The 14,728-nt window shown below is 54.2% G+C and overlaps 1 protein-coding gene across 2 annotated transcripts; it reads right to left on the bottom strand.

Moving 5' to 3' along the window:
• Positions 1-51: 51 nt before the first annotated feature.
• On the bottom strand, positions 52-7,536 carry RCVRN (recoverin). 2 transcript variants are annotated; one of them, XM_010965981.3, is made up of 3 exons: positions 7,098-7,536; positions 3,942-4,053; positions 52-529 (listed from the first exon to the last, which is right to left on the bottom strand). In XM_010965981.3, the coding sequence occupies exons 1-3, from the start codon at positions 7,476-7,478 to the stop codon at positions 414-416; spliced, it is 609 nt and encodes a 202-aa protein (XP_010964283.1). In that variant the 5' UTR covers positions 7,479-7,536; the 3' UTR covers positions 52-413. The 2 variants fall into 2 exon arrangements, with proteins under 2 accessions (XP_010964283.1, XP_074198297.1); XM_074342196.1 differs by lacking the exon at positions 52-529 and having other exon boundaries at positions 3,519-4,053.
• Positions 7,537-14,728: the final 7,192 nt, after the last annotated feature.

Here is a 14,728-nt window from a genome sequence, read left to right as displayed (position 1 = left end):
ATTCCAGTCTTTGAGGTTGAACCGACAACTCATCTCCTTTTCTGGTTCAAGAACGACCAGTCAGCCATGTGCCCAGCTCCTCTTGCATTTATTGGAACCTGCTTACCCAACAGTCCACAAAGCAGCTTACACAGGGACTGATATTTGGGGCTCCTGTGACCTAATCCTGGGATTATCAGGGAGGCCTGGGCTGGCGGGCGGGGGGAGGGGAGGCGGGCAGGTAGGGCGGGCGGGACGCTAGACACAGAGGGAAGGTGGGACCAGTGAATCGCTAAAGACGCTTCCGTTTGGCAGGGAGCTGTGCTGTGGGTTTACCGTGCTGCGGGTTGGAGGCTCTCCCGGCCCCCGGGGTGTGTGCACACGTGTGTTTGTGTGAATGGCGGGGAGAGGGGAGGAGACCTGAGCAGTTGACATCAGGGTTTCTTTTCCTTCAACTTCTCCTTCACTTTTTGTGGCTCAAATTGGATCAGTCGCAGAATTTCCTTATTCGCCAAGGTCCCCTCAATGAATTCTTTCTCTGTAAGTTTATCTGCACAGGGGGAAAAGATCACAGTCAGGATAGGCTGTTTCCAGCTGTGATGAGGCTAACATCGGCCAGCATGCCCAGGATGGATGGCTCTATTCTGAAAAGACTGAGTCTCAGTGCCCCTGGGGGTACCCCCACCCCTCACTCCTCCCCAGGACCCCTGGATCTCCCCATGAATGAACAATAAAAGGGTTAATGACAGGCACGGCAGGGCCTCCCGGGTGCGGTCTAGTGCTGTGTCTCCTCTGACTGGTTGGCACCTCCGCCTTGCTGGTTATGAAATATTTCGAATATGACTCCAGGTCTCCAACCTCACGCTCTGGGGGATCTTCTAGGGGACTGGGCAAGGAAAGAGAGTCTCAGTTAAGAAGCAGGAAACAGTGTCTGCCCAGGAAGTAGGGAGTGAAGGGTGAGGGGTCCAATGTGTCCCAAGGAGAGGCTGGCTTATGAGGTGGCTCTCCACCCTGCTCCCAGCTCCTGGGCAGCCCCCTGATTCTTGGCTGACAACCCCTCCGTGGTCCTCCCTGCGTGTCTCTGCATCCTCAATCTACCTCCTTGTTTGGGACGAGAGAGAGCCTCCAGCTATTGAATTCAGTCCTATCTAGTTAAATGCACGTCACAGAGCCCTCCCTCCGTGCCAGAGCCACTGTGCTTGTGGCTGAGATTGCAGGGGGCAGAGGGTGGGGTGTGGCATGGAAGGGAGTGAGAAAAGGCCCCTGGCCCTGGGAAACTGTTGGTCTGATGGGGAGACAGTCACCTGTAGAAATGACTCTAGAATGAGGCAGGTGCTCCTTCCTGTTTATGGCTATCCTCATAGTCCTGCACGTAGTAGGTGCTCAGTAAAGCTTGGCTGAACTCACTGTTTACAACAGCCAAGATGTGGAAACAACCTCAATGTCCATCGACAGGTGACTGGATGAAAAAATACTACTCAGCCATAAAAAAGAATGAAATCATGCCATTTACAGCAACATGGCTGGACCTAGAGATGATCATACTAAGTGAAGTTAAATCAGACAAAGATAAATATCACACGGTATCACTTATATGTGGAATCTAAAAAAAAATGACACAAATGAACTTATTTACAAAACAGAAACAGACTCACAGACACAGAAAAAAACTTAATGGTTACTTAATGGGAAAGGAGGGGACGGATAAAGTGGGAGTCTGGGGTTAGCAGATACAAACTACTATGTGCAAAGTAGGTAAACAGCAAGGTCCTCCTGTACAGCACAGGGAACTATAGTCAATAGCTTGTAATAACCTAAAATGAATGAAAAACCTGTAAAACTGAATCACTACGCTGTACAGCAGAAACTAACACAACATTTTTAACCAATTATAATTCAATTAAAAAAAAACCTCAGCTGAACTGAATTGGGTTTCCATTGGCTTATGTCCCAGGCCTTTGGGGCAATCGTAATCATTCCTGGGTTAGGAGCCAGGCTGCTTCCCGGTGCAGGTCCGGCTGGGAAACTGGGTTTTAAGGTTCCAGCTGCCCTGTCAGCCTCGCACAGAGCTTGAAATCCCACCCTCGGAACCCGATGCTGGAGTGAGGCGTTGACTCCAGATGGGCCGTGTGGAAACACAAGTCACCAGGCACGAGCGCGCGTGTGAGCCCCCAGCACCTCCCTCCCCACTGTGACTGTGAAATTCACCTGGGGCAGTTTTCCGGTTAGCAAGTAGCAGAACAAGGGCCTCAGCACGTGGCCGACCCCGAGGGACGTCACGAAAGGGGCTAAAGAGGGGCGAGGAGCCTCAGGGAGGAGCCTTGAGCAGCCAGGGTCTGGGCAACGGAGGAGAGGATGCTCGAAGGGGGAGATGACGGCTGGGTGAGGCACGGGAAGGGCCTCCCCTGCGAAATCTGAGGAGGTGCTCAGTTTCAGGGTCGTGTGAGCACAGGGCTGGCACTGACAACAAGGGCCGCCTTCCATTTGTGCCTGGGCACCTCCTTGCCTTGCCCTAATTCTGGCCCTACCATCAAAGACCTCGTTGCTTCCCGACTTCCTCCTGGACCGCAGAATAGTAGGGCCCTGATTTAAGGTCCTGCTCAGACCTGTGCCGGGGAGCCCTGTAAGAGGCTGCCCCAGAGACCACAACAGGGGCCAGTCCTGGCTCCGCAGGTGGCCTTGGGCCATGCAGGCCGTCATCAACGGAGGCGCTTCAGAGGTTAAAAATCTTGACTGCAGGGGTGAGGGGAACAGCTCAGTGGTAGAATGCGTGCTTGGTGTGCATGAGGGAAAAAAAAAAGAAATCTCAATTGCTGGCTGCTCTTTTTAAAACAATCAGGTAGCGAGACACCAGCAGCCCCGCACCCCCACGTGGCAACAATCGATCAGAGGCCATCAGACCAGACAGCCACTCCCCACTGTTCGCCAGGCCCTCACTAACTGGGCAGCCGCTCTCCTGTTCATCCTCCCAGCCCCGGGAGCCATTCAAGTTTGCCGCCCCCGTCTGACACCAACCCCTCTCTCATGTCCTTCCTGAGCTGCATGTGGGCACCCTGCATTAGCAGCCCCCTTTCAGTGCCAGACCACGCTGCTTCCAGCCAGACGGAGCAGGGCAGGGAGCCAGGAGCAGGGGCTCGAGGACGCCCCATCGGCTTGGCCAAGACCTTCTTAGCCCAGTGCTGCAGTCTCAGACTTTTCTTAAGCCCAAACTACCCAGAGGCGTTTGATCTACTTTGCAGCCCGATGGCTCCTCCAGATCCCTCCCCATTTTCCCTCATAGGCCTTCCCCCCCATCAATCTCTTGCCGTCCAATTTAAATCTAATCCCATCTGGTGCTGCCTCTCGTGGGCTCCAAATTAACTTCCTAAAGTAAAACCGTTTAAATCCAGATCCTGCTTGCTTGGGACTGGGTGCTCATTCAGATGGAGACTGAGCTGAGGTGTGCCTTGTCCTAATTGTGCAGAAGGCCTTTTTATAAACAAGTAAACCAAAGTGTCTTTGAAGGAAAAAAAAAAAAAAAAAGGGCACTCCATTTAAAAAGAAAGCCGTTCGCAAAGTCTCAAAACTCGCCATTTGCCTACGAACTGCTCCTGAGCTGTGCCCCTTCCTGGTTACTACTCCCTCAGTGTGGGTGAGCTCTGTCGTAACGAAAGAGGTTTTCTTCCTTCAAAAGCACAACATCATTTAGAGCCTTGCTTCTCCCCAAGAGCGTCTCAGGCAGCAATGGAGTTTTACAAGCAGTGGGAGGCAGTACTGTTTCCCGCCAGCTCCAGAGTGGGCGTACGCACGACTGCCCGCGGGCCGTCCTGTCACCACCCACAAAGGCCCGTCAGGCAGCCCTGCAGTGGGCGGAGGTGACCTCTGTCCTGCCTGGGCACCGGACTCGGAAGGATAAATCTGGCTGGGCTTTCTGGGAAACACCCTGGGACTGGAACAAAGGCTAGGAAGGAGAAGGAATTTACCGTCTTCCTTCTTGCCAAAGAACCCCCAGACCTTCTCGGCTCGCTTCTCCGGGGTGTTTTCATCATCCGGAAGTCGCTTCACGTCCTCAGGACTGATCATTTTGAAAATAGCCTGCACCAAATCAAGAGGAGGAACCCATCAGAAGGAGCAGCTCCGGGGGAACCCACGTCGCCAGCCAGCATCCGCTGCGGCAGAGGCTAAAATGCAGGTGTCCAGGTCCCAGCTTGCCCTACTGAACCCCAGTTCCTGGGAGTGGGGACCGGGCATCTGGACTTTTGAGACCCTCCGAAGGGATGGAGAACGCAGGGGAGGGGGTGAAAGCAGCTTTCACTTCTTATTTTGTCCCTTTCCACCCTGCTGGAATTTCCTGATCATGTCAGCATATTACTTTCATTTTACTAAAAAGTGAAAATAAGAAATAAAAAGCTTCCTGATGATAATCTGACAGCAGCCCCAGGGCGGAAGTTTGGGATCTCCTACCTCGAACCCCACTGTCCAGAAATTTAATAACAGCAAATGGCTTTTTCTGGGTCCAGGGGGTACCTTGGTTGCCAACCCGGCTGGGCTAATATATAAGTGCTTAACGTGTGCCACCTTTCTAAGCGCTTTGCATGTGACCTTCACGACAACTTTATGAGGTGGGTATTATCGGCCCCATCTCACAGATGAAGAGACTGAGTCAACTAACCTGCTAGAAGTCCCTCACCTGGAAGTGGAAGAGTGGCGGTTCTAACCCAGGTGAGCTTGGTACTAGAACCTCTACACCTGCAGCACGTCCTACCCCCGGAAAGCCTTGGAGAGCGTTCTGGGGGCTGGCGAAGGTCTCCCAGGGCACGGGAAGCCCCTCATTTACTCTTCTCAGGGAGGCAGCCAGAGACAGATTCAGCTTTAAGCTCAAGGGTCTTGCTCATCACCCTCTAGTCTCGCTGACAAAGGAGCAGGAAGTGGTCAGGGAAAGGGACAACGCCGTCTCCACGTGCCCTTCCAGCTCCAGGCTACTAGGAGTCCACCAGGGCTGGCCAGGCCCAGAGGGGACACTCAGGATCAGACTCCAGGGAAACTAGGCTGGAGGGAGGATCAGCAGCGTCAGCAGCCCCCTTTCAGCGGCCCCAGCGCTGTAACACGCGGAAACCAGACCCAGCGGCTCCGGGCAGCAGCCCCGACGACGGCGGGACTCAGACCCGGGAGGTGCCCAGCGCAAACGGCAGCGGCTCCCTTAACACCGCCATCTGTCCTGAGCCGGGGAAGCACGTGCAGGCCGGAGGGCTAACGGCTGAGAGTGATTGGCTGCCTGCCCACCCTGCGTCCAACACTGAGGACAGACCCTCACGGCCTCAATAAAAGGACAGAGAAAGAACCATTGCATCTTCACCCTGGGCCCTGGGAGGTTATACGGTTTTCCCGAGGCCACGCGGCTTGTTGGTGGCACAGCTGGGACGAGAACCCATCGCTTCGGACTCCCAGGCCAGTCACGTGGACCTGGTAAACAGCGGAGGCTTGGCGTCGTCTTGCATAACCTCAGGTGTGGGTGCTCCACAACCTCTCTCCCCCTCCCGGCCTCCGTCCTCCTCTCCCCGCCCTCCCTCCCTCCCCTTCCTCCTCCTTTCCCCAAAGGAGCGCCAGCTCACAGGCCTCTGCTGGGCCTGGCATCCTTTAGGTGGTTCCGAGGGTGTGGTCCTCACCCCCGGCCACCTGCCAGTGCAGGGGGGCTCATTCTGCAGGCCGAGCCCAGAGCCCAGCGAGGCTCCCACACACACCTGTCCCTAACAGGAGGCCCAGGCAGAGTCCACTGACCAGAGGCTGCCTGCTTGGCCATTTTATTTATAGTTTCCCCGAAAAAGGGTGGGAGAATTGTGCGAATGAAAGCAGGATTATAAATGCATCGAAAATTATATAAAATATGAAAAACATCCTCTCTCACAGAAATGGAATTAGAGAAATAAAGGAAGTGGCATGAGGTAGAGGGCAAAAAACAGATCAAGTAAAACGAGGGCGCTGTAAATGAGGTAAGAGGGGAAAATGCAAACATTCGAATCCTCCAGACATAGAGGAGTGGGTACGTAATATGGCATGGCCAGACGATGGCGTTCTAAGCAGCTGTTAGAAATGGTTTGATATTGAAAGCACTCACAACAAAACAGTGACTGAAAAAAGGAAGATAAAAATCACATGTGAATATGTCATTGTTCTAAAATTACTTGTAAATATGTGGATGCAAGGCTGGAAAGTTGTATGTCAATACTTTGACAGTAGTTTGCTCTGGACGATGACATTAAAGGCCATTTTAACTTTCTTTTGCGTCGGTTTCTAAATTTCACTAATTACTTACATATTATAAAACTATTTTCCAGACACTGAAAGCCTTCTCAACAGATGATCTGATGCTGGGCCAACATGGACAGAGAGGAGAGCAGGTGTTGGGAAGCCCTGGCTGGCAAGGAGAGTGAGGAGCCAGCAGTTTGTGTAGAACACGAGACGGACGCGAAAGGCAGGCTCCCGGGATGAAGTGACCTGCCCCAGGTCGTGAAGGCAGGACTAGAACCCAGATTTCACGTCCTGCAACTTGGGCCTTTTTCTTCGGGATATTTGACACATGCTATGTCTTTTAAATGACTTGTGGGGGAGGGTGAGTCTATAGCCCAGTGGTTGGGCATATGCTTAGCGTGTGTGAGGTCCTGGGTTCAATTCCCAGTACCCTCATTAGAAAACAAAATTTTTAAAAGAGGGCAGGGTATAGCTCAAGTGGTAGAGCGCATGCTTAGCACGCACGAGGCCCTGGGTTCGATCCCCAATCCCACCCTTAAAATAAATAAGTAAATAAATAGACCTAATCCCCTCCCCCACAAAATGACTTGTGAAAGAGCCAGAACGTGTACTGTTGAAGGTTTTGAAGGACATTCTCATGGAGAAAGGAAGGAAGTTGGGAGGGAAAGAAGGCAGGACGGAAACGAAAAGATAAATACTAGGAAATGCCCCGATTCTTCTGGAGGAGGAAAACGAAGCCATGGGTAAGTGTCCCTCATGAATATCGGACCCCTCCTGACCACGCTCTCGGGCCACCGAGTCACAAAGCCTGGGTCCCCACCCCGCTGCAGCCCCGCCCCCAGGTGGTGACCCCGGCCCCCAGAGCCGGAAGCCCAGAGGCCAGCACTGACCGTGACGATCTCCAGCACTTCGCTTTTGCTGATGGTGCCGTTGCCGTCCACGTCGTAGAGGGAGAAGGCCCACTCCAGCTTCTGGTTGGTCTTGCCCGCGGTGGTCATGTGCAGGGCGATGACGTACTCCTTGAAGTCCAGGGTGCCATCGCTGTTGGCGTCGAAGCTGCGGAACACATGCTGGGCGTAGGCCTTGGGGTCGGCCTCGGGGAAGAACTTGGAGTAGATGCTCTGGAACTCCTGCCGGGTGATGCGGCCGCTGGGACACTCCTTCAGGAAGGACTGGTACCAGGTACTCAGCTCCTCCTCCGTGAACTTGGTGTTCAGCTGCAGCTCCTCCAGGATCTCCTTGGACAGGGCCCCGCTCTTGCTGTTCCCCATGGGTGAGGCGGCGTGGGCCCGGCCGGGCAGGCGCTGCTGGGCGGGCGGGCGGGCGGGAGTGACCGAGGCTCCCGGCTGCCGGGCTGGGTGCTGCTGGGGACGGTCAGACCCTGAGAGGCTGGTGGACTAGGCGGATTTGTGGCGGGTTCACCCCAGCACTTGGAGGGAGGAGGGGCCTGGAGCTGGAGGCGGGAGACAAGCTCCTAGATGCCCCCTGAGATTAAAATAAAGAGCTGACAGCGGGAGGTCAATCCACCTCGGCCTCCTGGCAGGACTGGGCAAGGGGTAGAATCTTCAGAGCGGAAGCCTCCGGCCGAGGCCTTTCCTGCTGCCCCTGGTCCATCCCTGCCCCAGCCCACCTCTGCCTCTGGCTCTCTGGCAGCACCGATGCTCCCTGGCTGCCCTCTGCCCTTACTCTGAGGACCTCAGAGGCAGAGATGGCCCTGTAATGCAGTGATTAGGAGCCACGCTCTGAAACCAGCTTTGGTTCAAATCCCAGCTTTGCAGGTACTAGCTGTGTGACCCCAGGCACGTTTCTTAACCTGTCTCTGCCAAGAATGCGCTTCTAATCTCTCACAGCTTTCCTTAAATGTCACCTTCTTAGCAGGGCCTATACTGAGCACTCTATTTACCATAGCACCCCTACCCCCAACCATCGGCACGCCCCCAACTTTCTCCTGCTCAGTGGTTCTCCCTCACGAGTACGCCTGACTGTTTATTTATTCTTGGTGTTGTCTGTGCTTGGCAGGACGAGAGCCCCGTGGAGGCTGGGGTTCTGTCTACTTTGTTCTCCACTGCGTCTCCATTGCCCAGACTGGTGCCTGGCAGCTTTGGGCCCTCAGTGACTATCCCCTGAGCAGACAGCAATAACAATGGTGTCTACCTCATTGTTACCGTGGGGCAGAAATGAGCCAACGTGTGCAGTGCACTTAGAATTGAGCCCGGCATGGAGTGAGAGCTCAGTATCTACTGGCCATTGTCATTCTTTGCCTACCACAGGGACTCAGCTGCCTCCAGGGGCCTGCAGGCAGGGTGTGCAAGTGAAGCAGGTGGGTCGGAGAGGCCGTAGGGAGTGGTGAGGCCTGTGTCGTACATGCAGGGGACGGCCAATGTTCAATTCCATTTGAATGTGATCATAAGGGACAATGGCCCAGTGTTACTCGATTTCTTTTTGATAATCCAAGGGAAATCCAATTGCTAGATGGAATTGCCAAACTTTTAAATGTTGAGAGCCATTTCAAAATTTTCAAAAACCTGGTGTGGGCCAAATACAGCTTCTCTGTGGCTGTTCCAGCCTGCAGGTCGTCAGTTTGCAACCAAGCCTGGTGCCAGGAGCTGGCAGACAACAGTCCATGCTGTCAAGTGAATGAACGGGTAAATAGGAGAGCAGGGCTCAGCCAGGGAAGGCTTCCACCCCTCAGTCAGCTCAGGCCACAGGGAGAACCCTCATGAATATGTACCTTAAATCGCACCACCCAGAGGAAAGGTTGGTGCGTCCTGGCGTGGCTAAGCGTAATGCCTGGGATCCCAGAACCACCATCTTGGATGGGAAAGATGGCTCCGCTTTGTCTAGGGGTGGTAACTACAAAATCAAAGCCCGCAATGTCTAGGCAGGAGAATTGGGGTTTGTATTCTATTTCATAACAGTCTAGCAGCAGGGGAAAGCAGGTCCCTGTTGCTGGGAGAAAGCCACCTGCCACCCCTCCCCCCGACGTCACTCAGGAAGGACTGAGACGCTCAGGCACCGATGTGCTGACCCATCCCTCCCACCCACCCCAGGCACTGCGAGGCCAGAGTACTTCTCAGGAAGCCTTAATGTTGTGGGCGTGTGTGAGTGTGTGTACTTAGTGTTTTTCCCCACCAGTTTGTGAGAGCATATCATTTCTTAAAAGAAGCCCTTTCTCTTTCTCTAGCTTTTCACTACCCACAGCAAGGCATTGTTCTCAAGAGTGGTTAGAACCAGGACAGTTGCTGACTGGACTCAAAAACAAACACACAAGCAAGACGCAGGCCATGCCAGTGAGGCCAGAGGCCGCCAAACCTGGCACGGCAGGCGATTAGAAGTGCCTCCTGGGTGTCCACACCGAGCCTGCAGGTGAGGCAAGGCCAGCGTTGCAGGAAGAAGCCAAGCTGCAAAAGGATGTTGCCTGCCTACGTCACACGGTTGCTAAATGACAAAGCCAGGAGGCGAGCCTCCCTGCTCAGAGCTGTTTTCACGAGTTACAGTCGCCTCCCTTCCCAAGGAGGCCTGAGCAGAAGGGGTGAGAAGATGAGTTTCCGGAGGTGAGGGGCTGGGTTGCTGTGACAACAGAGGAGGCCACGGGCAAGGAGACAGGGCCCCGGGTTCACACAGAAGGCGGCGGAAGCCCTTCAGTCCCTCCTGTCCTCCCTGAGGGCGAGGAGGAGGAGCCAGACCAGGTACCATCCACTCCTCCCGGCTGCCGTGCCTGCGAAGGGCCTGGCGCGGGGGGGGACCACTGGCAGCTGTGTTGATGCTGCTGAGAGAGAGGTCATGACCTGGAGGTTTGTTTGAAAACCTGCGTAAACATCTTCTATCAGAGGGAGAGTTTATTCCCCTTAGCCAAACAAGTTGTTGGAGATGATGTATTGTGAATGGATTTGTTAAGTCTGAACTGGGGCCATAAACTCTCCCCAAACCCCAGAGACCACTGGGAAGAAGGCCTCAGCTCTGGCCAGCGAATCTCAGTTGGTGACTCCCCATCCGGGTCCCACCATGACTGAAAGAAGCAGGCTCTTCCCAGAGGCTGGCCCTGTTGCGTCCCAAGCCAGGAGTCCCCCAGCCACCACCCCATGCCTCTTCCCTCCCCTGTTAGGAGCTGAAGGACAGAGAGCCCTTCCACGCCGGCCTGGAGCCAGAGCCTGCCCACAAGTCTGCCCTCGGGGGGAGAAGGGGCTTGGAGAGGGTGGGTGGGAGGCAGAGGAGGGGGAAGAACCCTCCTCCCATGGCTGTCCCCATCCCAGTAAATAGCAGTCCATCCTTTCGGTTGCTTGGACTGAAGTCCTCGGAGCCACCCCAGTGCCTCTCTGTCACACCCCACTCTAATCTGCCTAGAAACCATGTTGGCTCCACCTTCAAAGCACATCCAGAACCCGACCATTCTCCCTGCCTCCACGTCACCACCCCTGCTGGCACCGTCCCCTGGACGTACAGCGAGCCCGACAGCAAGGACGTCAGGCCGTGCACCTCTCGGCTCCGACCCCCCCGAGTAAAAGTCATAGGCCTTCGATGGCCCGAGAGGCCCTGGAGAAGCTGCCCCACCCCCACCCCTCTGCTCCAGCCACACTGGTCTCCCCCAAGTAGGTGCCTCTGGCCTTTAACCAGGCCACCTCCTCTGCCTGGAACATTCTTCCCCCAGCTACCTGCTGGGCTTCCTCCCAGGAATCCCGTCTTGGATCAAATGCCACCTGCGCAATGAGGCCACCCCAGTCATCCCACCTCATGCTGCAGCTAACCCTCTCTCACCCGAGACCACTGATCCCCCTCACTCCGCCCTGTCTCTGTAACACCCAGCATCTTCTACATCCACACTACACAATTCCGTGAGTCTGTCTCTTCCTGCTAGAAAGGAAGTTCTATGAGGTCAAGGTTCTTAATCTGTTTTAACCACGGATGTGTTCCCAGTACCTAGAGCAATGTCTGGCTCACCGTGGTGGTCTGTAATTACTGCATGGATGGATAGACGGACAGACGGATGCATGGGTGGATGAATGGATGGACAGATGGATGGGAAAAGAAACAAAAGGCAGGAGCCCTTCTGTCCACAGGGGAGGGGACTGGGGCCAGGGCCAGGGGTGTGATTTTGGCAACGTGATACCCCGCTGGGGGTCAATGCCCAGGTGTCCTCTATTCCCCTGCTAAGTCATCAGGGGTAAAAATAAAATCACGAAGCCTGGGAGTCTGGGAGCAACGCTGAGCCCATTCGTACAGAAGGGAGTGTGGCAGTCCTCCAGGAAGGAGGGTCGCCCAGCGGGACGACTCAGTGTCTCTGGACAGTTTATTTTACATGGGATGAAGCTAAGCATCTCAAGTGTACACACAAAGCCAAAGGGGGGAAAAAATGAGAGCATTTAACTTCCTGAAAATGCTCTATCATAATGCAGAACAATTATATATAGCAAATGCCTTCAAAATTTAAACTCTTTTAAACATTTAATTTGTCAGCATCAATACACACAAATGCTATTACAGGGGTGGGGGTGGGGGTGGGGAGAGGGTGGGAAGGGCGGATTACAGCCTCCATAGGGATCAGAGTTTCAACAGTGTTACTTATAAATTATAGCACATCGATTTTATTTACTGATCTAGGCAGCCGGGGATGGAAGGATATACAATGTGGAGTAAACACATTCATACTGGGATGAGGATTGCTGGCAGGAGACGCAGCATTTTAACATTAAAAATGTATAAAGTATTTAGCAAAAGTTACAGAAAACAGAGCAAACAAGCAAGTCTGTTAGAAAATTCCACGTTCATGGGGTTTGCTGATGTGCTCGCGTCTGTGAAAGGGCTGCCCCCCACCCCCATCATCTCCTTCCTAAGGGAAGGGCAGAGATGCAGATGTGGGGCCCCCGTCACCTAGGATGGCTGGTGTGACAGTCCCTGGGTCCACCTGGCTGCCCGGAGGCCACGGTCCCAAGAGCCGGCCGCTGTAGCTCGTGACGCTGGGTGCGGAGCACCTCCACTAGGCAGAGAACAGAGGTCCCAGGAGGGGACGTGGCTTAACTTCAGGTTACAGGACAAATGAGACAGCAGAATGGGGCCAGTCGGTGCCCTTGCCCGGGTACCTCCTTCCCTTCCTCGTCCCCATGTCACACTGCCCGCATCAGAGCACCCAGGTGCCTGCCTGCCTCCCCCACTGCAGTCCCATTAGGAACGTCCCTCAGACACCAAAGGGTCCGTCCCCCTGAACAGCACTCAGAGGTGCAAGGGCATCACGACCCCTCTCCCTCAGAGGCGCCCCCCGACCAGGGCTCCACACAGCCACGCCCCAGCATCTGGAGGCTCAGGGGAGACGGGACATGGGCTTCTGTCCCCTGTTTATTCTCACCCAAATCAGGAAAGAGTTGGGTCCCTCACCTTCAGGAAAGGCCAGAGTGCTCCGGGGGGACGAAGGGGAAAATTCAACCCAGAAGCGTCCTAGCAACATGGGACCCCGAGACCTGAGCTCCATGACCCACACCCTCACCCGGCCTGGACCCAGGAATGCCTTCCATTTGCTGGGAGAGGTGCCTGGTTGCCTTCCGGGGTTCACCTTTCACTGAGCAGGGCACAATCAAGTATGGCTTGGAGGGGTCATGACCCTGGGGGTCACACCCAGAGCCTGACCAGTGTTAACAGCAGAGATCCAGGAAAGGGTGGTGAGCCCCCTGCCTGCCGTCTCATCCACGTTGCCTCCATCTTCACCCTCTAACGCTCAACAGATGGCTGGGAATGTGCGGGTTGAAGGGAGGGGAGGGTCCCCGGGAACTAGTGGATCTGCCAGCTGAGATACAAACTTCAGGGTGTAGCGGAGACCCTGCCAGACCCTGCCCCGACCCCTGGCCACTTTCTGCATTGTCAGAAACCTAAAATGAACCCCATAAGCAAGTGTGAGCCCTAAGAACCACTCGTGGGCACAGTGGGTGGAAGTAGCCTTACAAACAAGCTGGAGAGCCTGGGCTGGGGACTCTGGGGACAAACAACTCATTTTAAAAGCAAGGAAGCAGTGGGTGCCCCCAGGCAACGGACGGAAGGCGACTTGGAGATGGAGATGCGAGGGAACCAACTACTGACACACAACGTGGTGACTCAGAGGCATCAAGCTGAGTGAAGGAAGCCAGACTCGAAGGCTGCATCGGTGTGGCTCCACTTTTAGGACGTTCTGGAAAAGGCAGAACTCCAGAGTCACAAAATCCATCAGTGTCTGCCTGGTGCTGGGGCTGGGAGGAGCGGATCGACATCAAAGACGCCTGAAGGCATTTCTGGGAGTGATGGAAATGTGTTGATTTTGGTGGTGGTTACAAGACGGCATAAATTTGTCCAAATTCATTGACCCATATACTTCAAGTGGGCGAACTTTACTGTATGTCAGTAAACTCCCAGGACTGTATATTGAATACCTCAATAAACCTGGAAGAAGAAAAGCCAGTGGCTCTTGTCAGGGTGGGGAGGATGTGGGAACGAGACAGTGTGCTGGCTAAGGCTGCGTGCTGCTGGTCTGCCCCCCACCTAGCATCTGTCCAGTGCTTCCCCTACCTACATCATCCCCAGCAGGTCTGCAGGATCCTGTTTAAACGCTCCTTGTCAAGGCCACTCACAGCAGGAAGTAAAATCACTTAAACAAGCCGAGGTCTTTGACGTCCTTTGAATTTTATGGCTTGTATTTCCAAGAAGGGACTTTGGCTCTGCCAAGATCTCTATGCACCCATCCCCTAATCTAGGAATTGATTGGTTTTCACAAAGGGAGTAGAAACAAACCCCTGGTTCCTGAATGTGTACACGGTTTCTATTTGCTTTAGGCATTAATCAGCCCCACCGTGGGGAGAAGTGTCTCCCCCCGCAGAAACGCAACCCTATCCTGGCCAACAAGCGTTGGCTGGAGTAGAAAGGAGCCCAGAGGGGTCCGATGGCAGACCCTCAGCACAGCCGTCTCTGTGGTTCAGGCTGTCACGGCAACCAAGTCACTTTTGTCTTAGAGACTGTTTTTTTAAACAATCACGTTTTCGCAGACAAAACGAAGCAGCACCCACGTCTCCCAGGCAGAGGCAGGTAGGAGAGGCTCACCTGTTCTCAGGAAGGGAACCATGGATGTGCTCAAGAATAACCCGGAGTGGCTCACTCTGAATAAAGCCAGGCAAACCCCCTTATAACCTAAACACCAAAACAGAAACCCAACCAAACTAAACTGAAACCGCAGAGCGCCACTCTGAAGCGCCCCTTCAGATATTCCAGACTTCATCCGAATCTCGATTTTGCCCAGAGGGGGAGCCCTGTTAATACTGGAACAGGGGCCTGGACCTTCAGCTCCAGCCCAGCTTGTAAATCACCATTCATTTCATGGCCCTCAGTGGCCATCCTTGGGTTTCATTCTTCCTCTTTGTGAAGCGAGGGGAAAGGAAATCTCTGAAATCTGAGTTGGATATGAGCTGTGAGGGTCTGGCTTTTCCGTCCTTGGGGAAATGCAACGTGGCAGTAGTTTGTATGATGAGTACAGGCTCCCCGTAGGTTAAATGTGGAAGGGTGCAAAGCT

The sequence above is a fragment of the Camelus bactrianus genome, chromosome 16 (assembly GCF_048773025.1).
Source record: "Camelus bactrianus isolate YW-2024 breed Bactrian camel chromosome 16, ASM4877302v1, whole genome shotgun sequence".
Classification (NCBI taxonomy): domain Eukaryota; kingdom Metazoa; phylum Chordata; class Mammalia; order Artiodactyla; family Camelidae; genus Camelus; species Camelus bactrianus.
Note: the sequence above shows the minus strand (reverse complement) of the source record. Positions and strands in the feature narration are given on the sequence as shown.

Excerpts from the sequence above, each read along its gene's own strand:
- RCVRN (XM_074342196.1), bottom strand. The coding sequence starts at position 7,478 with ATGGGGAACAGCAAGAGCGGGGCCCTGTCCAAGGAGATCCTGGAGGAG. Across the intron at positions 4,054-7,097 it reads AAGTGCTGGAGATCGTCACG|GCTATTTTCAAAATGATCAG; the intron begins GTCAGTGCTGGC and ends GATTTGGTGCAG.